This window comes from Trichosurus vulpecula, chromosome 1 (assembly GCF_011100635.1).
Source record: "Trichosurus vulpecula isolate mTriVul1 chromosome 1, mTriVul1.pri, whole genome shotgun sequence".
Classification (NCBI taxonomy): Eukaryota; Metazoa; Chordata; class Mammalia; order Diprotodontia; family Phalangeridae; genus Trichosurus; species Trichosurus vulpecula.
In genome coordinates, this window is record NC_050573.1 from 230,314,463 (window position 1) to 230,339,281 (window position 24,819).

Genomic DNA, 24,819 nt, shown 5'->3' on the forward strand with positions numbered 1-24,819 from the left:
TGATTATTATCCACTACTAATTTTTTCCTTTAAAACATCAAGCACATTTATGCAAGACAAATCTCTTTTTAGATAGGCTACAGTCACCAAAGTAAGGAAGTGTCTACAGTGATTAATTGTATCAACCTTTAAAAGATTGTTATATGAATTATAAGACTCAAAAAACCTCTTCACAAAACTCAAACTCATCCACATCACCAAAAATACCTAAAGGATCCATTTAGGCATTATGTTTTTGTGGTTGCTATGTAAAATAAGTTTAAAAAAATGTAATTTTTACTTTAGTGGTATTTATAGAAACAATAGCTTATATAGGAAAACAATTTTTCACTGTTTTCAGATTCTATCATTAAAAGGCTGCCAATTTAAATCTTTCTTAGTTTTCTCTCTTAAGTTGCTTAAAAAAAATAGTATTTTCATATTTTTTAAAAGGTCATGATTTACAAATTAAAATTTGCTGCCCTTTTAGACATGGTCTAATTCCATAAGATATTTTAAAGAAAAATTGAGGTTTCATAATTAAAAAACAAAAACTAAAGTGAGCTACAAATGACTTAAAAACAAAAAGATATTACCTCAGACAACTCCAGGAGACCACTGACAAGCAATGTTGGTTCTGCTGTAGCTATGTCCCAAACAGGGACACAGATGAAGTATGAAGACATGCCACTAACATTCAAGCATTAGGTGACCGGTGATGCCAAAGATGAAGCAGCAATTAACGCAGATGGAAGCAAACAAACACATGGTGTGACAAACAGAGTTGAGGTTGACCTGCCAAGAGGAGTTAGTAAGCTGAGTATACTGCATCTATGTCATTAAAAACAAAATGGCATAATAGAAAATCTCAATGGTGTCATTTTTAAACCACCACTAGATTTCATTTCCTTTTTTTTTTCCCACAGAAGAACTTTCAGCACTAGATGTAGTTTCTAATGCCATCTGTGTATCAAGCAATGTTAACAGTTAAAGAAAAGCTAGCTAGCAGCTTAAAAGGTAGCTAACAAGAGAGCTGGTTTATTCTGTCATTATAGTTGTAATTTCAGTTATACTAAAATATTATCAAAGAATACGCTGTTAAAGCTGAAGAGTAAAAAGTTTTCCTGAGACTGGATTCTAGCCATCTAATCTGCATAAATGGGATTTTAAATACAGTGAAGCAACATCAAAATTATGGTTAGAAGGGTTACTTACATATGACTCACTGCAAACACTCATGCTATTTTATTCAAAGGTGCCTCTTCTTCCTAGGGACAATTTTCTTTTTAATTGGCCTGATATGGCTTTGAATATTGGGATTTCCTTTAAATACTGTTACAAAATTTCATGTAGATACAAATGACATTTTAAAGATTAACATTTGAGCTATTTTACTGACATTTTTGTTATTCATGTCGAAGAAATAAAATTAGGAACTAACAAACGCTGCTTCTTGTTATAGTAGTTTTCACCTTCCTAAAATGTCTTATTTGTAAGGAATGGCAAAATTGGTAAACACTGTCTTCTCTAAGTTATTTTTTCCCCAAAGGTCAAGTCTCATTTTATAGTAATAATAATAAAAATAATAACGCCTTTATTTGCATGACATTTTACAGTTTAAAAGTATTTAACAGACTTCTATTAAATAAACTGAGGTTCACTGAGTCAAATATTGCCTTGAATCACATGATTAATAACTAAATAGAACCAGAACGAAAAAGACTGTCCCCTGACTCTCGAGGCCAATGCTTTTCTCACTACAGTGTTGTATCCCTACTCTGTTTATTTTCTATAGTCTCACATTTAAAATATGCTAGACCACTTCTGAAGTGCAATAGTTATTGCTTCTTATACTTCTGAGGAAGTAAGAAGCAATCTCAGTTCAATATGTTTTGAAATGAGGTAAGAAGAAGAAAATGGAAATACAGAAAACCAGCTTAGGAACAGTTAATTTTATTAGACAAGCATATGGATCCATGTTAAAAAAAAAATACACACACAGACAAACACACACTGCTGGATGCTTAGGTGCATACTGTTTTACTTACCAGATTTGTAATCTAATTTTCTTTCCCCTTAACTCTACTGTTTTGATTTTAAAATCAACACCTATGAATAAAACAGAGTAAAGAGGAAAAATAAGAAGCCAAAACAATGAAAATAAAAAAATAACAAAACTATTATTTCTCTATTTTATATGTACATTCCTATTCATAGAGGAAATATAAAAGTCCAATAGTCATATCACCATGAGCCATTAAAGAGAGGTGGAGGAATGCTATTGGCATATAAACCTAATTTTTTTCCAACTTTTGTACAAAATTCAGTTGTAAAATTCACCATGCTTGAAATCTTATGAATTATTTAGCATTTATTGTTCTAAATTACACAATTTCCTAGTAACAAAGCTGCTGCTTCATCAAAAAAAAATACATATTACATATGTAAATTTTATATATATACACACACATACATATATGTATACATACATATGTGTAAATTATATATCTAAATTAATAAAGTTATGGTCTTATGAAGTATACTCTGGACTAATATTAACATAGGAAAATATTTTCCTCAAGGAACACACCAGAGGCACTTGCCCCCATCTAATATTAACTGGTTCTTTGAAATTACAGTATGAGGTAAAGTGATAGTTCCTTATAAACAATCTTATAGATGGGTAGGGACCAGTCTTTACTGGTATAGAGAGCTCCTGGTGGAATAAATGGATAGAGCACTAGACCTGAAGTAAGGAAGACCTGAATTCAAATCCAGCCTAAGATACTTAATGGCTGTGTAATCTTTACCCCTTTCTGTCTCAGCTTCCTCAACTATAAAACAGGGATTAATGATAGCACCTACCTCCCAGGGTTGTTGTGAGGATCAAATGAGAGATTTGTAAAGTGCTTAGCACAGTGCCTAGCATACAGAAGGTGCTTAATAAACATTTATTCTCTCCTCTCTCTCTTCTGGAGAGGAACTCCTTCTACTGAAGTAAATGTGCATCTTCTCTGCAACTTATAGTCTCAGTTGCTTAGAGTGCTGGGATGTTAAGTGACTTGCCCAGAGTCACACGATATGTTGGAGCGTCTTGCACTCAGGTCTTCCTGGCTCTAAGGCCAGCTTTCTATCCACCATACTACACTGCTTTTCATACAAAAGTAACTACAAAAAATGTGTGATACTAAGGTAATAGCATTTGGAAATGATGGTGGTGAAAGCAAAATCATGTAAGGTAAGACTGTAGAGGTACGACACTTTTAGTGATTTTAACAGCCTTAGATTAAATATAAAAGAAATTTAAATTTAAAAAAAAATTTGCACTCATTAAAAAACACAGGGAAATAACTTAACCTCTATCATTTCACTTAGTGTGGCTAGGGCTTTGGGCAGAATTTAGAAAAGAATTCTTGTTTTAAAAATAAGGCATTACTTCCAGTGCCTAAGTCACTGTGTATACAGCAAGTTGTACACCTGGAATAACTCAACTGTTTTCTGGCTACCAGGAAATAGTACCATCAAGTGAATTACAGACATCCCCCAATTTTTGATGGTGTTTAAAAGTTACAAGGAAAGTTAACCAGAACTTAGAAAGCATATCCCCATAAAAATCTATGTTATAAATGGAGGTTAGCTTTCTAAGCCAGTGCAAATACGATGCTTGAAAATTCTGTACAAATAGAATTTAACCACCATTTTTACAACGACTTAAAATGACTTCCTGAGCTCTAGCAGATGCCACAGACCTATGTCTCTTTTACACTGTAGCTCCAGAAGTGTGAGGGTATTTCTACAGTGGCAAGGGTGAGAAGTTGGAATGGTATGACCAGAAAGAAGAGGGGTGTACGTGAAGATGTCAGGGGTCTTGAGAAATCTAGAATGAGGAATAATAGATGAGGTAAGAACCTTAATACCAGTGGGAAGAAAAGGAGGAACTAAGGACAAGATAACAACACTCAGAGGACTGGGTTTCCCCTTATCCTAGCTTCAGAAAAGTGCTGAAAATTGCAGCATGGGATTTATGGAGTTTTTGTTCATATGTAAAGCACATGTAAAAGTCAGGTATATGTAAGTTAGGGGCTCCTTCTATAGGAGAAATGCTCATCTCCAGTATTCTGGAAGTCTACTATCGCCAGTGGTGACTATGTATTACCTTATTTGAGCCTCACAACAGTGCTGTGGGCTCAGTACTATAGCTATTGCAAGCTCTGTTTTACAAAAGAAGAAAATGAGGCTCAGAGAAATTAAATGGCTTTCCCATCACCACCTTGCTAGGAAGTAGCAAAAATCTAGCCACAGTGCTATGTCCTGGCCATTGTTCCTATTGGGAAAGGAGTTCTAAATAATTTGCTGTGGAAACGTTAAACCTCATCAGAAGCAATGTAATCACGCAGAGAGGATATTGGGACTTGGGAGTCAGAATGAGCTACATTCAAAACTCTTAACAGTTACTAGCTCTGTAACTTTGGGAAAATCATGTGATCTCCGATCCTAGGTCAGTGGTATGAGATCCTTGACATATTAACACTACTCTCAAGTATGTGGTGTGTCTGTTAAGCCACTCTGGAGTCATCTGTCTGTTACAATATCTTGGGTTTCCTTATTTCCCTTTGCTAATTTTTTTTCTAACAATGGACATCTTTTTTTTGGTGGTGGTGGGGGCAACTAACAGCAATAAATGTAGTCATTTTACTTTAGCTGGCCTTTTCCTAAAAATTAACTTCCCAAATACAAAATGAAGAAGTGGTTGGGCAGTTTATTTGAAAAAAAAATCTGCGTGTTTACTGGACTGCACATGCCATATGTGTCTTTCTTAATGTGAATGGTAACAAAGAAAGTGGATAACCTTGGGCCGAACTCAGAGAGAAAGAGTATGCATGAGCAGAGAGTCAGAGCCCTGGTTCTATCCCATTTGGAGTGCTGTGCTCAGTTCTGGATGGTACCTTTTAGGAAGGACATTTCTATGCTGGAGACAGTGCAGAGATAGGACACCAGAATGGTGAAAGGCCTCAATGTGTGGCTCTCCAAGGGAAAAGGGGACATTTAGCTTTAAGAAGACTTGGGGGAAGACATGGCAACTGTCTTCAAAGGCTGTACCTTACAGAAAAAAGTAAAGACTTATCCGACTTGTTCCCAGAATGCACAAAGAAGGAAAATGGGGATGTGTCAAAGGGGCTGATTTAGACTTGTTATTAACCAGAGATTTCTGAAAATGAGAGCTGTCCAAAGTTGATACCCTCACCATTGTAGCTCACTGGAGATTTTTAGATAAAGCCTAGATGACTATTTGTTGGGTAGGCTGCAGAATGGTGTCTTAATAAGGTAGAAGGATGGACTCTGAGGTCCCATCCAATTCTGAGATTCTGATTCCATTTATGTATATGTAAAATGTTCGAGATATAAGTTGCAAACTGATAGATGGCTATAGAAAAGGAAAGAAAGTTTGCCTAATGTGTCTAGACACGTTCAAAGGAATGTCTAATCAAAAAAGGTTGGCAAACATTGCTTTAGAGGCTTAGAGAAAGGACTTACTTCCCTAAGGGAACAACTCACTGTCTAATTAACAGTCCAGGGATAAATTTGGCTCAATGCATATTAAGTTCACTAATTTCATCATCCTAGTTTGTTAAATGAGAGGAAAAAAAGGATTTATCAGTTCCAATTAAATGGTTTTATGTGGGAAAAAAATCTCTTAAAATAAAACAGTTAAACTTAAATTTTGAGATATTTAAAAATTAACCTCTAGTTTATAGACTCAAATACATAATATTTATGAAATAAGTATGAAATTTAAAAAGTAAAACTATTATAAAAAGGATTGTCCTGAATGTTTTCCAAAATTCCTCAAACTCAATTTTCTTTTTTTTTTGAGACTAGTCTTCCTCTCACTCAGACTAGAAGTTCAGTGGCTACTTCCAGACCTGATCCCAACACCAACAGGAAGCCTGGAAGTTTTAACTGGCTCATTTTCCTAACCTGAGTGGTTTTGCCCATCCTTAGGTAGCCTGGCAGTCTTCTGATCCTAGGGCTCACTGCATTGATACTGGGCTCAGTTTGGATACTCAGAATGTTTTAGCTCTACTGCAGCTCAGAATACCCAAACTTATCAACCAACATCTCTGACAGCAAGGATTATACGCCTGTATCACCAAACCTGACTAAACTCCATTTTTCTAACCATCTTAATTTTTAAAAATCTAGTAGCTGTTATCTACTGATTCTCAAGACATTCTCCTTCCTTCTTTAATGCTTGGTTCAGGCTCTTTCCATCCCAACTCCTACCCTCAATACTAGGGAACTCCAGTATGATACTTTCTCAAATAACCTAAGTTCACAGCTCTTCAATCTACTGAATTCCTATAACCTACTCCTAAACTTCACCTTAGCTATAAAAACAGATGGTCTTGCCAATACCCACAACTGTTCCTTTTCCATATTTATGAAATTCTATCTGGTCATAATCATTCAATCCCTACAATCCTCATTCCTAGTCTTCGTCCTCACCATTTCTCCCCACTCTATCCCTCTCTTCCTCAATTCTTTCCCAGGTCATCATCTCTGTACTGCCTACACACTGCTCGCTTTCTCTATCTTGACCCCTTGGTCAATCAATTAAACTCTAACTATCCTCTACACTCATGTTCCTTGCTTCCTTGTCTTATCATCCATCATGTTTTGCCAAACCCAAACCATGACCACGGATTATTCCCCCCATCTGAAGCCTTTGTTCTCCTTCATGCTATTGAATGAAGCTGGAAAAGATTATGAAACTGTGTTGACTGGATCCAAGACAATTATGGGTTACAGAATTCCAACTAGGCCCTCAATGCAGCAAAGCAGTACTTTTACACTTCTCTAATCAAGTCATTTTCTCACTCATAGAGAGCTATTCCAACCTTTTCATCCCTTCTCAAGCTTCCCATGATATACCACCACACACTCTACATTCTCAGGTGAGAACCCTGCCTCGTACTCTGATGAAAAATTGAGGCCATTCTCCAAGAACTTCTTCCCTCCTCAACTCACATCACATAAATATTTTTGCTCAGTATCTACTCCATCCCTGTCTCATATGAAGAGGTGACCTTTTTCCTTCCCAAGGCAAACCCTTCTAACATACACAAGGGATACTATTCAATCCTGCCTTCTTCAGAAGATTTTTCCCTCTACCATCTCCACTCTTTCACTAATCTTCAATCTCTGTCTACTGGTTGCTTCCCTATTGCCTACAAAGACTCCCATGTCTCTCTTATCCTTTGTAAAAAAAAAAAAAAACAAAAAACAAAACAAAAACAATCCTTCACTTGATTTGCCCATACCCACTAGCTATATCTGTCCTCCTTGTAGTGGCTAAACTTCTTAAGAAAGCTATCTATAATTGGTGCCTCCATTTCTCCTCTATACTCTCAGCTGTCTGGCTCCAGAACTTATTCAAAAGCTGTTCAGAAACTTCTCTCTCTCTAAAGTCACCAAATCTAATAGACTTTTCTCAGTTCTCATCCTTTCTGACTTCTCTGCAGCCTCTGAAATTGTTGATCACCCTCTTCTCCTTGATACTCTCTTCCCTCTAGATTTTTGTGACACTACTCTTTCCTGGTTCTCTTCCTACGGGTCTGACCACTGCTTCTCAGGTTCCTTTGCTGGATCTTCATCCAGGTCATGCCTGCTAATCGTGGGTGTCCCTCAAGGCTGTCCTGGGTCCTCTTCTCTTCTTTCTAAATACTATTGCACTTGGTGATCTCATCGCTTCATATGGATTCAATTATTACCTCTATTCAAAGAGAGTTAGTATGTAAATCACTTTTGGGAAATCAGAAAGCACTTTCCTCTAAAAATAATATAAAAAGCAGTTAGGTTTGTATGACAGTCCATTACCCTACATGGGTCAGAAGCAAAATAATATGGTAAACATAATAAGGATAGCAAATTTAAGTATAAGAGAAGAAAATATAACCAATATGCAAAATAAAGATTCTATAGTAAAATGCACTGAGAGATCCGACTTAGGATTCCAGAAAGTTATCTTTTGCCTCCTCTCTAAACCAGATAAGGGTGGGACGAGATTTAATAACCCTAGACTAAGAAGTCAGTCAATAAACATGTACTAAGTACCTACTACATGCCAGGAATTTAGCTAAATGAAAAAGCTAGAAAAAATGTAAAAGAATTCTTGCTCTTGAGCTCACAATATAATGGGAGGGACAACATGTGAACAACTATGTACAAATAAGATATATACAGAATAAATTGAAAATAATCAACAGAGGGAAGGCAATAGGAGTAAGGGGGATTGGGAAAAGATTACTGCAGAAAGAGAGATTTTAGCTGGGCCCTGAAGGAAGCCAGGAGGCAGAAATGAAGAAGTAAGGCATTCCAGGTATAAAGGACAGCGAACTGGAGTTGGGAGGGAGTGTCTTGTTTGAGGAAAAGCAAAGAAGCCAGTATCACTGAACTGAAGAGTATATATGGTGTGTGTGTGTGTGTGTGTGTGTGTGTGTGTGTGTATGTATGCATATGGTATAGGAAGACTAAAAGGTGGGAGGAAGGAGAAAGGTTATGAAGGGATTTCAATACCAAACAGAGGATTTTATATTTGATCACGGAAGAATGAGCCAGTAGAGGTGACATGGTCAGACATGCTCTTCAGTAAGATCAATTTGACAGTTAAGTGGAGGATGTACTGGAGTGGGGAGAAGCAGACCAACCAGCAAAGGGTATTACAATAGTCTAGGTATGGGTGATACAAGTCTTCACCAGGATGGTGGCAATGCCAGAGGACAGAAAGGGCTGTATTTGTGCGATGTTATGAATGCAGAAATGACAGGATTTGACAACATACTAGATATGGGGGATGAGAGAGACGAGTGAAGGATGACATGTAGGTTGTATGAGCCTGGGTGACTGGAAGGATAGTGGCACCCCTCACAGTAATAAGGGAAGTTAGGAAGAGGAAAGGGCTTGGTGGATAAGATACAGGGTTCAGTTTTGGACATGTTGAGTTTAAGATGTCTGTGGGACATCTAGTTTGAGATAAAACAGGCAGCTGGAGATTAGAGTCCGGAGGTACAGAAAGAAGTTAAGCCATTCACATAGAGATGATAATCAAATCCAAGGGAGATGATGAGATGGTTAAATAAAATGCTACACAGAAAGAGAAGAGGGCCCAGGATAGAGCCCTGTGGGACACCCCCAGCTAGTAGGCACGACCTTGATGAATGCAGCAAATGAGACTGAGAAGACTTGCAGGAGAACCTGCACTGAGAAGACAGGTAGAAGGAGAACCAGGAAAGCAGTACAACAAAAACCTAGAGAGAAGAGGGTAATCTGCAGTAGCAAAGGCTGCAGAAAGGTCAAGAAGGATAAGGATTAAGAAACGCCCATTAGATTTGGCAATAAAGAGATCATTACCAGCTTTGGAGAGAGTAGTTTAGGTTAAATGATAAGGGTAGAAGGCAGACTACGGAGCTGAGAGAATGAGAGGAAAGGAAGTAGAGGAATCTACTGTAGATAGCCTTCTTGAAAGTGTTAGAAGAGAGAAGATCTGTTCATTTCACCCCAGTGAAGAAAAGAACTGGATGGAGTGGTATTGAAATCTCTATGGGTGGCAGGGCTGAGCTACTGCCTACTCCCCTTCCCCTATACCCCCCTCCCAAGCCTTGCCAGATACTAATGGATTTTTTGGGTGTGCTAAAGGCCTTTTCTTTATCTCCTTTGCAAAATCAACATATATCTCTTGCCTAGCCCCTCTTCCTTCTCCATAAATTCTCTTTTAGTTATCTCATTAGCTCTCAAAGTTTCAACTAGCCCCAGATGCCCAAACCATGCTTTATCCTACGTAATGTCACTTACCAGTATACCATAGCCTAGCTTGTGAGGGCTTCTTGTCATTAACCCTACTGATAACAACCAAAACTACTCATCCAGTCCTTAGCTCTCTCCTTAGCTGCACTTCTGCATTTCCAATTGCCTGCTGGATATCATATACACGACCTATAGGCATTTCAAAATTAGTAGGTTCCAAACAGAAATCCCCTAAAGCCCTCCTAATTTCTTTTACATGTACCCCCTTCTCTCTATCCATACCACAACAACCCCAAGTTCAGGCCCTTGTTACCTCTGGCTTGGCCTTCTGCAGTAACTTCTAAACTGGATTCTCTTCCCTCTATCCTCCAAATAGTAGCCAAATGTTTATTCTTAAAGCCCGGGTCTAACCATTTTACTCCTCTGATCAAGGAGCTTCATTGGCACTGCATCCTAAATAAAATATGAATTCCTCTTTAGCATTTAAAACCCTTCACAATCTATCCTTATCTCATCTTTCCAGACTGATATGATAACTAGATGGACTGCCCTCCATGACCTCTATGTTCCAGGATGCAAAATAATTGAATGACCATTAAACCCTAACCTCAATTCTGCTTGAAAATTACAATGCCATGTTTTTGTTACTAATCAAGATCCATTCCATGTCCTTTTGATATGATAATACATATTTAGTTGTTTATATGATATTCATGGAACTAAGTATTTCTTGTTAAAGATTTACTACTTAGATGTTCTAGTTCTGCTTGAAAGTGATTCTGTATTCAAGGATATTCTGTTTCTGCAGGTATAACTGTTGATTCAAAGTTATGTTAGAGTATCTTTTGAATCTGAAAAGCAAATCAGATTATTAAACTAAAAATGGAACGAAATACAGAACATCAATTTTATATTTCTACTAAAATAGTAAGGGTCAAAACAATTTATAAACCCATAAACGTGTGCTTTTGTTATAGAAATGACAATTCCATTTGAATTATAGGAATATAGGATGGTATTTGCATCATAAACAAAGTATCCATTGTTGAATAAACTATGGCGCATGGATGTAATGGAATATCATTGTTCAATAAGAAATTACAAAAGATGCAAAAAAATGAGAAAATATTTAATATGAGTATACATACATACATGCATACATACACAGACATATATAGTAACAACAGGCTAACAATATATAGTTATTTTGCTAACAGTGTTGAAAAAAAATCACTAAAGAGAAACCAAATTCTGAGTATAATAGTATTGACTAATTACAATCGCTAGAGAATAGATAATGAAAAATTAATCCCACCTCTTAGCAGGGAGCTGGGGATTATAGGGCAGAGTGTAGCACAAACTGACAGATGAAATCAATTTATAAGTTGTTTTGGCTTAACTATTTTTCTTTTATACAAGGGTGAGTTCATTACGAGGGTGAGGTAGGGGACAGGATTCAGGTAGAAACAAAAGGCATCAATACAACTTTTTAAAAGTGAGTTAGAATTCCTGTTTAAGCTATACCTAGTCAGTTTTAGTAATGCTTGATTTGTTTTGAAAACTTGAATTTGTTCCAATGCAATCGATGCATTAGGGAAGAGTCTGAAGATAATCAGAAGTTATTATTTGCTTATGTGTCATTTCATCCTCAAGAGATAGGGAGACCCCAGAAAGTTTGTACCATTTCAGAATAACTCACAAGCTACAACTGTTTCCCCACTATTCTGTCCCAGCCAGAGGATGACCTCAACAGGTAGACTGGGAGAAGGGGGAAGAGGAGCCCCCAGCATACCCTGGGCCTATGGGAAAAGAAGATGCCTGGCTTAAACTTCTGTTCGTGCTGGTGGTTGGGGGTTGGGGTGTGATCATCTTCTTCAACCTGGGATGAGGTGAGAGCTAATGGGGCAAAGGGAAGAGAAATGTGTGAAAAGATCTCCGCTTCAACCCCCACCACTGTAGAGCAAATCCAAACGGCTGGAAGTGTGTGGGTTTCCCAAGAGATCAAGTTCCATATGCAGAAGCCAGCTCTTTTTCCAGGGAAAAGTACCATATTTATTGTATATTTTCTAGTGCAGTAAGAGTTGTGGGTGGAAGACCACCTATTCTACAACTTTCCCATGGCTGCAAGCCTTGTCCTGGGAACCAGGGTCAGGCTGAGCAGCAGCCTGAAATCAAGAGAGTCACCACTATTTATGTATAATTATGTGTTTATTAACCATTTAACATGTATAAAACTGCTACCATTTTTTGAAGCTTTTGGATCTTGTGCCCCTAACTCTATTTTCTCTTATAAGCCCTGTGGATTTTGTTGCTTGATTTTGCATAGAGGTGATTTTTAGGAAAGCATATATAGAGTTATAAAAGAACTGATTCAACTTAGGACAGCATTTCTCAAACTGTCCTGTTAATGAGTCCAAATGGAACTACATACATACATATACCCCCCACCCTCCCATATGTGTACGTGCACACCTGTATAAGCACACACACACACACACACACACACACACACGCATGCACACACGCACACATACCGCTCTCAATGTCAGTTATACGAGGTGTGCATTTAATCAATGCAGAGGACAATTGTGGATTAGTCAAAAACAAATCATATGGCTGAAAAAAATAGGCTTCTTTTTCATCTAGAATCATTTACAGAATAGGTCCGATAAGCATATAATTAGTTGATTGTTGAGTATATGTCCATCTTGGCAGAATGTGGGTAAAATAATCGCTGTCCAGAATTTTATTTTCTTTACTATAAATGCTTTTCCAGAAGTTTAAAGGGACAATGTACAAGTCTCAGACAATGAAACAACTAAGTACAAACTTAGCATGAAAATCAAATCCCCAAACAGGGAACTACAAATGTCAATCGGCACATCCAAAATCTTGTATGTTTATTTCTAGTGATATTGACATATTCTCCAACAGGTACAGTGTCTATCCCCACTCAACTCCCAGAAATCCATTCAACTTTGAGATTCACCCCAGGACAGACCTGTTAGTTGGAGGGGGAGTTAATCCTCCAACTCAGCCTCCTATCTTTAGCTTGCCACAGACTCCTAGGCAGTGCTTCATTCCATATATCTATCCACAGGGACATTTTTTCATCTCTGCCTGCTGCCACTCCCCATCCTATATCACTGGACTTTGAAACAGTGTTTTTTCCATTGTACAAGATCCAATTAATGTTTATGTAACACCAGCTTCAATAACCCCTCCCACATGAACTATGGACATTTACCGAAATTTTAAGAGAAAAAAGAATCTTTGAGAAAGTAGGAGTTTAATTACCATTTTTCCTAAGATTATATTTCCTCTTAAAGGTAAGATAATATTGCCTTTGTGAAAGGGTTAATAAAGCTGGTAATATAGTTAAAATGCATAAGATTAAAAAATATTTTGTGGTGTTTAAGTCATTACTTAACAGTAAAAAAAAAAAAAAAAAAGCACACAAGGAAAAAAAAATCAAGTGAAGATTTGTAAGTGACCAGAGCAGTTCTGCTTCTTTCACCTTGGTCCGTTTTCCCCTAATGGCCCTCTCCTTCACTTTGGCTCATCCTACATCCCCAGAGGATCACAGGATTGTACATTTGGAGCTCAAAGAATCAAATTCAACACTTTTTTTTAAACAGTCAAAGAATCTGAAGCCCAGGGAAGTTAAATGACTTGACCAACACATGCTTAAGAGGTGGGATTGGAATCTAGGCCCTCAGACTCCAGAACAAGTGTGCTTATTATTCCATGCACATACTGCTTGCCTTTCCATGTCTCACACAATCCCTTCTTTAGAAAGATCACTATTTCTCCTTTCAAAATTTTGTCAGACTTATCTTCACAGTTGCTCCACACTTGGCCTCACCTGGATCTTAAATCACTTGTAACTTAAGCCACTTCCTTACTGACTTTATTTCTTCCCAACTTCCTTTGTGTAACCCAATCTTAGTCATCCTTCCTTCTACTCTCCAACACAGACTTGGATATTATGACTATGTCTTTAAGAAGGAATAGCATCAAAAAAAAAAAGGAATAGCATCTTGGAGAGTAACACTTTAACTGTCATTCTGGAGTGAGTGAGCTGTCTTGGCACAGAGAAGCCACTGAAGAACTGAGAGAAAAGATGAAGAGAACTTCTTTCCTGAGAGACTTGGTTTACAATCTATGTTGGAAGAGACATTGTACAGGACTTGCATTTAACTATTATTTTGTAAAGAGACATTATGAAGAAAATTACCATTTCAACTGAATTAATTTTCTCTAATTCAAGGAGTTGGTGTTGCTGAGAATAGTTCATTCTTTTTCCTGCTTTTGAAGAATATAGAAGTGACTCTGGTGGTGAATTTTCCTGTCAGTCTATTGTAAACATTTATGTCTTTGTATTATTTGTTACTGTATAAATTGTATGGACAATAACACTGATGTTTACCCAAGCCTATGAGACCAGTGTTTGAAAATGAGAGACAGATGAGTGAAAGTTGATGGAAAAAAAAAAGATCTGTCTAGCTTACTTATAAACTAGGATGGGGGCTCAGACCTAATTCATGGGAGAGAGATTGTACATTTCGATCAATTTATAAGGAACTATCAAGACATTCTCTCTTTACTGCCTTAAAAGCCAGGATAAGAATAAATAAGGAAGCAAGTTAGTAACAATTAATAAAGAGAGGTGAAAGTTGGTGTGATTACTAGAGCACACACTTGACACACACCTAAGTTACACAAAAAGTCAATGTCCCTAAATGTCCCTATCTCTTACATTTGTTATTGTATTTCTATTTGTTATGTATCTTTTTAGGATGTAGTTGGCTCAACAGGCATTTAAGGGTTCTAAGTTTTTTCATATCTGAGTTCATCCTGGAAACACCTACCTCTCCTTTTTTATTAGATGATATAAATTTCCTAGTTTCTTCTAAAACTGGCAAAGTAAGTAATAATCAGTCTTTACATTTTGCAGAGCCTCATTCATGACAATAGGTCCATGCATTTAAATAGAAACAACATTCTTTTCTTAATATTATGATATTCAATATGGAACTTAAAACAACTGACTTCTTTAAACTACAAAATAACTTTTATATTAACTGAAATAATACATTACATGAAATTAAACACAGCAATAAAACAGAAAAAAGAATGAACACGGAAGCAGCATGGATTGGGAAAGAATGCAGGGAGTCAGGGGATTTGGGTTTGAAGCTGGTTCTGACACATTCTTTTACATTAATAAAACAATCTATTTTAGGACACTAAATATTTAGAGGTCAGACAACCATTTTGGATCAGAAAAACATATTAATGCATCAAGAATCAATCTGTGAGCTGATCATCAACTCAGTTGCTGTATCTTGGACAGCTGACTAACATTTAAAGAGACTAGGTTGCTTACTCAGGACCAAAGTGCTATTAAGTGTCAGAGGTGGAATTTGAACTAGGGTCTTCCTGCCTCCAAGTCCAGCAGCCCAGCCATAACAGCAAGATTTCTTTTTATCTTGCTACATCATATTTAAAAATTGAAAAACAGTAAAAACAATTGATTAACTGACCTTACAAGTAAGTGGACTAAATTATGAAATACACAAAATGTTCTTACATTTTTATAAAATGTATTGTCTGAGAAAAAGGCAGAGTAATAGCAAAACTTTAAACTGACTAGTTTAGGATTTTAGGCTTAAAAAAGGCATTACAAATCAAAGTGTTTGAAAGAGAACACATACGCTGTTTGGGCATTGAATGTTTTATGCAAAATATTCTATGCAGATGACTACCAAATCTATACAGGACCATAAGACTAAGAGCTGAAAGGTATCTCTGAGATAATCTAGTCCAATCTCTTCAGTCACAGACATAGAAAAATTAAGTAATTTGTCTAAGGTCAGTGTTATCTTCAGCCCTTACCTTCTTCCTAAGCTCTGGACTCACAAATCACATTCCTAGAAATCTTCAATGAGTATTCCTAAACCAACTAAAACTCAACATTTTCCAAGCCAACCTCGTTGTTTTCTCAAAATCTGCTCTTCTTTTTGATTTCAACGCTTCTATCAATGGCATCATTTACAGTCTCCCATTTTCAAAACTCTGGGGGTTCCTCTTTCTCCTTCACAGCCAATCAGTTATCACTTCCTATTGCTTTTTACCAGGAGAAATGCCAGGAGCAGAACAAAGGTGTATACACATTTGTAGATCTGACCAAGGCCTTTGATATTCTCAGTCATGAGGGCTTATGGAGAATTATGTCAAAATTTGGTTCCCTGTAGAAGTTCCTTGGTATTTTAAGTCAATTTTGTGTTGCTCCCATACTTTTTTTTCCTCCCATTTTTTTTTATCATGATGTGTTTAGCCATGTTGTCAAATGCCTTCAGTGAGGAGGAACATGACATCAACGTCAGCTACTGCACTGATGATAAATTCTTCAACTCGAAAAGGTTACAAGCCAGGACCAAAGTGGAAGGAGTGTTGGTATACGGTTTTCCATCTGCAGATGATTGTGCACTCAATTCAGCCTCTGAGACTGAAACGCAACAAAGTATGGATCAATTCTCTGCTGCTTCTGCTAATCTTGGCCAAACAATTAACACCAAGAAAATACAGGTGTTCCATCAGCCACCACCACACCATCCATACATGGAACTACTGGGTATAGCAAATGGAGAAGCTTTGAATGCTTTGGATAAGTTCACTTATCTTGGTAGTCTACTTTCCAGGGATGTACACATTGATAATGAGGTTCACTACTTGGGAGGCTCCAAAGGAAAATGGGAGAGAAGACTACCAAACTGAAGGTCGTGCTGACCTCATTGTTGTATGCCTGTGAAACCTGGACAGTGTACCAGTGCCATGCCAGGAAACGGAATCACTTCCATTTGAATTGTCTTAGGAAGATTCTGAAGACCACCTGGCAGAATAAGATACCAGACACTGAGGTCCTTTCTTGAACTAAACTGCTAAGCATTCAAACTCTACTTCAGAGAGCGCAACTTAGATGGGCTGGCCACTTTGTTTGAATGCAAAATGTATGCTTGCCAAAAAGACTATTTTATGCAGAACTCACACAGGGTTCACTTGGTGGTCAGAGGAAGTGATACAAAGGACAGTCTCAAGGTCTCTCTTAAGAACTTTGGAACTGACTGTATGACACGAAAGACACTGGCACAGGACTGCTCAGCATAGTGTGCCCTTATCAGAGGTGCTATAGCTCAAAAGAAATGTGAGATGCGCAATTTTAGAGAATCCACCCCAAATGTTCACATGTGCTATTTGTGCCTGATCTGTGGCAGAACGTTCTGAGCTTATATTGGTCTGATCAGCCAGAGTAACTTGACTACAGCATAGTAATGTCACTTTGGTCCTCTTCGAGAATGACAACAACCAACCAACCAATCCTATTGCTTTTACCTTACTCTGCATTCCTATTGTCACTTACAGTAACATGTCTTCCTTATCAAGCTTGGGAACAATTTGTCCTAAGTGGCCTGCTGAATTCCAGTCACTTCTTGATCCAATTTACTTTCACAATGCTGTCAGATGAATACTTTCCTATGGATAGATCTGACTCCACTGCACAAAACCATCTGATAGCCTCTATTACTTACCAATTAGGGTCCGAACTCCTTAGATTACTATTCAAAGCCCTACACTATCTTATACTATCCAGCTTTTTCAGTCTTATACTATTCCCCTCCTCATATTCTTGTCAACCAGACTACAAGGTGTCCCTGATAGACACCTAATACTTTCCTACTTTCATGCCTTAGCTCAAATTTTATATGCCCTATTCTCCATGTTTTACTATACTTGCTGGATTCTTACCCATCTTTTAAAGTCTAGCTGTCATCGCTTCCATGGAGCCTTCCCTGACCTCCTAGTTGATACTAACCTTACTTCCACCCACCTTTTAGAATTAATACAGACTTGTTTATACCTCTCATGCATTTATGTATCAATCCTGTGTTAGAGTTGGGCTTGGTTTTTTTTTTTTGGTGTCATATTCCCTTAAACTTGTAATAAGCTCTATGAGGGCAGGAATCTCATCTAAATTTTACATCTCCCACAGGATCCAGGAGATATAATTAACAGAACATTTCAAATAAAAGAGAGATTGTCAGGAACACAAAGGAACTGAGGACTTGCCAATTCTTCTCCAGACATGATATTTTGAATGATTTCAGAATGGCTGAATGCTCTGATTTTAAGACTACAGTGAATCATCCATAGGAGATGCCTTTTTAATCAATGAACTATAAGAAAAGTGTGAAGAATCTCAGAAAATTATGCTAAACTTTTTTTTAACCTTTATCATTTCTAAGAAGTATCACTAAACTATATATTTGTTCTCTTGGTAGAATGGAAAGGTCATAAGAGGAAGAATTAGTGTGCAGAAATATTATATACAAATGTTTTTTGTATGGGACAGTAATGCTACTATGGAAAAAATAACTGGAGTAGGAGTCAGGTAACTAAAATTCTTGTCCTCATTTTACTTATTGGCTATATATCTGAGGCTCGGTTTTTTACTCTGTAAAATGTAGATGACACACCTCTCTTCTTACCTTACAGAATATTTGTTACAAATTTTTTCTGGGGGAGGGGGTCTGACTCAGGTCAGGCTCCTACTAGTTTTGGTTCAATGCTGAAACAAAATTAGACATTCATAAGTCACTCAACAGTTAAAAAAAAGCCATTGCAGAAGAATATTCAATAAGGATGGGTACTGAGTTGATATTCAATAAAGACAGAACTCCACCAGTTGATAAAGCTGAATAAAGCTCTCTTGTTGAGAGTTCTTCATGGCTATTTTATTCTTGGCTGACCAAGAAGTAATGCTGACACCCTGGGCCTTCCATTTATCTGAGCCAACCAAATCCTAACTAGGATGCTGTCAATGCTACCTTTTAAGGAAAAAAAAACTATCCTAACTTGCATAGGTGCAGGAATAAAGATTTTGCCCTGTATGACACTGGGTTGTTAAGATGCCAGCAAAAAGCAAGTTCACCATGTTGGAAACCCTTCAAGTATGGTCTCACCATCAGACTGCTTTCCAAGGACTAGCCTACCTAAGTATGAAGAGTCCCATCATTAGCAGAAGGGCGACCTGGTGACAAAGCAACCCACAAAACAAAGACAAAGTAAAAGAAGAAAATGGCCCTCAGCAATGTGTACTCCAGCTTCCACCCCCGAAGTGGCTGGGACAGAGTGGCAGGAAAAAGGGACACAAAGTACAAAAACAAACAAACTAAACCTGACAAAGTCCTCATATTGGCTATGAATGTGAACTTGGCTGTCAGCATTTTAAATCTGAATGGAAGAAGTGGATCATATTCTTTATACTAGCATTAAAAAGGGAAAAAATGCAGCTAAATGACAGGTTGGCTTGGAAGAGCTCCCTGGAAAGCTAGTAAGAGGTAAAGAATAGATTGGTTTTATTGTATATCTAGAGGCCACAAGAAATGATGTTTCATTGGATACTTGGTTATCTTAGAGTACTCATGATAAGCATTTGTAAAACCATGAACATCAAGCATTTTAAGGACTTAAGTCTACACCAGAGGATAAGGGGGTAGAGAAATTCTAGGAAGAACATAGGATCAGAGATGCAGACATGTCAACCTCCAAGGCCATCTAGTCCAATACCTTCATCTTACAGAAGAGAAAACTGAGGTTACAGGAAGGTTAGTGACTTTCCCTAGCTCACACAGGCATAAAGAACATCACAGGTGGGTCTGAATGCTGGTTCTCTGACTTTTAAGTCAGTACTCTTTTCTTGCTAGTATACCGCTTCTTCCAAATTAAATCAATATGTATTTTAATAATCAGTAACTTCAATGTAAAAGTAAGTCTATAAGATATCAGACAGATATATGATTGGAATTGGAAGCTTGTCAGTCCTTTCAGGACAGCAGTAGATTAGCCATAGGTAGAACACATGCTCTATTGCAATGTAAAAAGTTAAAAAGGCCCCTGGGCACTGGAAGTATGCCTGTGGAGGCTTGACAAGAGAACATGAACAAAAGTGGCACAAGATGAAAAAGGCTGTGGTAAGAGTATGCATGTGGATGAGATCACAGAGCCATTAAAATGTCAATTAAAATATTATTCCTGTGAAGGAACAGGAATATCTTTCTCAATATTACATATGGATGGAAAACCAGAAATTAAGACATTTCTCAAGACCATACAAAATCAAACAAAAAAAAAAAATCAAACAAATCAAAGTAAAAGAATCAAGATTATAAATTAAGTCATTGAAATGTTAGTCCAGGATGAAGTCTTTGACTAAATCATGATGAGTTCCAATTAGTAACAAGGTCCCATACTACTCCAGTAAGACCATACTATCCAAAAGGAAAGAATACCAGATTACAAGCTAATAAATTTCTCAATTTCTCTCTGTCTCTCTCTCTCGATTTCACCGTGTTTTCAGGGAGAAGAGTAATAGTAACAAAGTACTACATTTTTGGCTTATAGTGTCTGGTTTGATAAATGTTTTCAAAAAGTCAAAGATGTCTAGTAAAGATAAATACAAAAATGTTTTCCTTACAAAACTAACAAATGCTTAATCAAAGGGTAAATCCAAGATTCTGCAAAGTTGTATGGGAAAGAGAATCTCTAAAAAGTTTGGTCAATTCAAAGTGTAATAATTGTCACGACAGACATTAAATGTTTATGTAGTTGGCCAGCTTTTAAATAGATTTTACTTCTATCTAAAAAACCTGAACAATTGGTAACATGTAAAATATCACTCTTTGAAAGAGGATTTTATCTTGTTTTATTGCAATTAGTTTGCACATTAGTTTGTATAATTCATTAAAATCAACTACACATTTCATAACATATGCCTACACAAAAACTCAAATGTTAACCAAGCAACAGCAGTTTCTAATTCACATTTGCCTGAGTCACCATATTACATCATCTTGGCAATATAATCTTTATACTCACTTCTAGATGGAACAATGTGGAACTGCAAGGTTCTGGGCTTTCTGAATAAAAATTACGAATAGCTTTTCCCCATTCTTTAAGCAGACAGAACAAGAGCTGGGAGACTACATATAAACACATAAAGGTCAAGGAAAAATAAATGATTGTATTCCCCCCACTCCCCCATATAAAATGTTTATCCTGGTTTTGGGGGGAGGAGAAGGAAACCTAAAACTTATTTACTCTCAGAACAAAGAAATTAGATTTTCCCTTTTTTTCTTGCTACCCACTGGAGCTAAATACCTGTCACTCATACTGCTTCTAGATCATCTATAGAGACCAATAGATATGGGCCCTAAGCCCACCATGAAGTCTTATCAGCACATATTCATTCTTTCTACCCCTACCCCCAGATCCTTTAAGCATTAACTCTTCCTGATGATTTCCAAAACAGAAATTTGTTCAGAGAGGGGCTGAACCTAGTAGATACAAAGAGCCTAAAGCCAAAGTTGCAATAAACAGACTGGCTATTACCAAACAGTATTACCTGGAATGATTTATGATTATATTTAGTTCTTATTTTATATTTAATGTCTACTTCATAGAACTCATAGCAAATATAAGTAAAATATGCCACAAATGACCACCCAGCTTCAGCCTAAATACTTCTAAAATAATTTATTCTGTTTGAGAGCTATTTTAATTATAGGAGGTCCACTTAAACTTCTTTGTAAATTCCAGCTAAAACTAATTCTACACCAGAGGGCCAGGCAGAAAATGTCTAATCCCACACTTCCACATGACAACCCTTCAGGTACTTGACAACACCTTTTCTATAAATTCAATTCAACAAGCATTTATTAAGTATATACTATGCACAAGGTCATTTTTAGGAACTGATACAAAGACAAAAAACCCCAAGTAGTTCTAGCTCTTAAAATCAGATACAACATTTGCACAGATAAGTAAGGAACACAAAGTATTAATTTCCCTATGAGTAGGCACCTGAAATAGCTCAGGATCCTCAAAGGCAGAGATGAAGAGCGAATAAATTCCAGGCAAAAGGAGCAGGTTATAAAAAGTCAGGGAGATGAGATATGAAATGGAATGCTGAATATAGGAAACAGCAAGTAAGCCAGTTTGGCTAGAATGTAAAATTTGTGAAATAAATCTGGAAAGACAAGCTAGAGTTATACTATGAAAGATTTGATGCCAAGCAAAATAGTTGTACTTTAACCTAGACTCAACAGGGTACCACAGAAGCAAGCTGAGAAGACATTCAAACCTGTGCTTTAGGAATATCAATTTGGAAGGTATGTCAAAGGATGGATCAAAGGAAAGACAGGAAGCAGGAATGGTAAAAAAGTTAATGAAATTGTCCAGATACGGTGATAAGGGACTATATACTAGGGATTGTGGGGGTAGGTGGAGAAAGGGGAAGGAAATGAAACTGAAGAATAACTCAAAGGTTATAAATCTGGGCAGCTGAAAGGATGACGTAGCCCTGAAAGAAATAGGGAAGCTTGGGGCGGGGGAGGGGGGGGGTTGGTACAGGTCTGGAACGGGGAAATAATGAGTTCTATTTTTGAAATACTGATTTATCTGGCACTTATCACAACTTCTGGCACATAGGAACTTGGTAAATATTTACTGATTTTGAAGTGACCACTGGATAGCCACATGGACATGTCCAGCAGGTAGTGACATGGGACAGGAGCTCTGGAGAGAGATTTGGGCTGGGTATATAGATTTCAGCTTCATCTTTAGAGATAATAATGGAAATTATGATAGCTGAAATCACAAAGGGATAGTATAAAAAGAAAAGAGGACCCAGGCCAGAGTCTTGGGAGATAGCCGTGTCTGAAACTGAGGATGGGCCAGACAAATACACAGGGAGAGAACGGTGTCATGAAAGTAGAAAGAAGTATGCAGGAAGAGGACGTGATCAACAGTGGCAAAAGCTCTAGTCCTTTTGATCAATCCTCATAATGATACGTTTGGTAAAACCATTCTGGTCACTTTTTGTCCAACATCCACTGAGTGGATAGCCGCCTAAAATTAAAAGGCTTACAGAAGTCGTCTTTTCTATATACCCATTTAATTAAGTCAGAACAAATTACGCTACAAAGAGTAAAGAATGGCTGACTTAACTGGTTTGTCACCTAGGTACTTTAAAGCAAAGTTTGAACTAATCTTTTATTTGTCCGAAGGCTAGCAGGTAAAGCTTATTTTAAATGATTCCCCCCCAAGAAATAATACGCAAATGATTCATATTTCACAATTCATATTTAAAAGGTCATTCTAAGATTACCCTATTTGTTGATGACATAATGTCTTCCTTAGAATATCCTGGGAATCAGAAAAGAAACTGAAACAACTAAATTTGGTAAAGTTGGAGGATACTAAAATAAAGCCAAAAAAAAATTTAACATTTCTATATTACAAAAAGAAAATCCAGAATGGAAATATCTCATTCAAAATAATCACACAACTAGCAAGGAACTGAAAACTAAGACAGTGCCCATCAGTTGGAAAATGGCTAATCAAATTCTGGTATATGAGGAATATTCCTGTGCTATAAGAAATGAAGAAGGGGACAATTTCAGAAAAACCTGGGAAGACCTACATGTAATGAAGAGTGAGGTGAGCAAAACCAGGAGAACGATGTAACAACACTGTAAAATGAACAACTTTGAAAGACTTATGAACTTTGATCAACATAATGATCAAACATGACTCCAGAGTACTGATGATAATGAATACTACCCACCTCCTGACAGAAAGGTGATGAACTAAATATTCAGAATGATACCTACATTTTTTTAACATGGCCAATAGAGGAATCTGTTTTGCTTATGTATTATTTGTTACAAAATACATAACATATCTAAGACTCAGCCTACCAAGGCATAGTCAATAGCTAGGTGGCACTGTGGATAGAGTGCCAGGTCTGGAGTCAGGAAAACTCATCTTCATGAGTTCAAAACTCACCTCAGACACTAATTAGCTGCATGACCCTAGTTGCCTCAGTTTCCTCATCTGTAAAATGAGATGGAGAAGGAAATGGTAAACCACTCCAGTATCTTTACCAAGAAAAGCCCAAATGGGTCACAAAGACTGAAATGACTGAAAAACAAATCCTCACAAAATTCCTGTAAGATTATCATTTTACAGACAAGAAAACCGAGATTCACAAAAAATCAACTGGGTTACTGAAGTAAAGACAGCTAATAAATAGCACATCCAGGCTTCAAATCCAGATCTGACTTCAAACCCAGTGTTTTCTCCAATACATGATGCAAGCAATCAAGAAAACCAGTAAGTATGCATAATAATTCTTATACACAATTTGCTTCATTGTGCATGCAACCGACTGGTCCTTTTTAGTCTTAAAGGCAAAAAAAAAAATTAGCATGAATATAAAATGGACATTAGATCAATCCTTCACATGTTTACTTCATCAAAAGTTCGTTCACCTGCTTCTGCTCTTGAGAACTTTTCTAGCCATAGAACAAAGGGGAGCTGAAAAACACCAAGAGTCCAAATATGCATAGGAATTGAAAAGGCAGAACAGGGCTTCCATAGCATCTTTTCTACTTATCAAATGAGGCAGAGGCCTAACCAGGCTACCCAAAGTCACAGGAAAGTTCACAGTACAGGTGAAAGGACAGTAGAGGCGCATATGAGGCAGGCAGTGGTGAAAGCATGTTCCTTTGCAAGGCAGATCGTCTTTTCCATGTCCAATTTCAAACTTGAAAAGCTGCCACTGTATTTTTCATATAACATTTTTTAAACTGTCAAAAACACTACTGTAAAATTTCACTAAGTGATCAACATTATGATTAATAAAAAAAATCCCATTCTTAAATGTCTTATATGAATGCAATCTCCATTACATTTAAGCTTTTTTTTTTTAAACAATGAGTCCCTGTAATGAATAGCAGTATCAAGCAACGTCTTATTCACTTAAAAATACTACAAAAAGGTTTCTTACCCCATCCAAAAATCAAAAAAGTATGTCTATAATCTTGCAAAGAAAGTTCAAATTATTCTAGAGACAGTTTAATATTAAAATATTTTAATATTTTCCTTTTGATATGTTTAATCTGTTTCTTTTTA

General features: G+C 37.0%; 1 protein-coding gene across 1 annotated transcript in view; it reads right to left on the reverse strand.

Moving 5' to 3' along the window:
* The window catches only part of RAB12 (RAB12, member RAS oncogene family), a 46,299-nt gene that overhangs the window by 13,482 nt on the left and 7,998 nt on the right, over positions 1-24,819 (reverse strand). Inside the window, exon 3 of the mRNA XM_036743581.1 lies at positions 2,028-2,088. Coding sequence (XP_036599476.1) covers positions 2,028-2,088 — 61 coding nt within the window. The remainder of the gene's footprint in view (positions 1-2,027; positions 2,089-24,819) is intronic.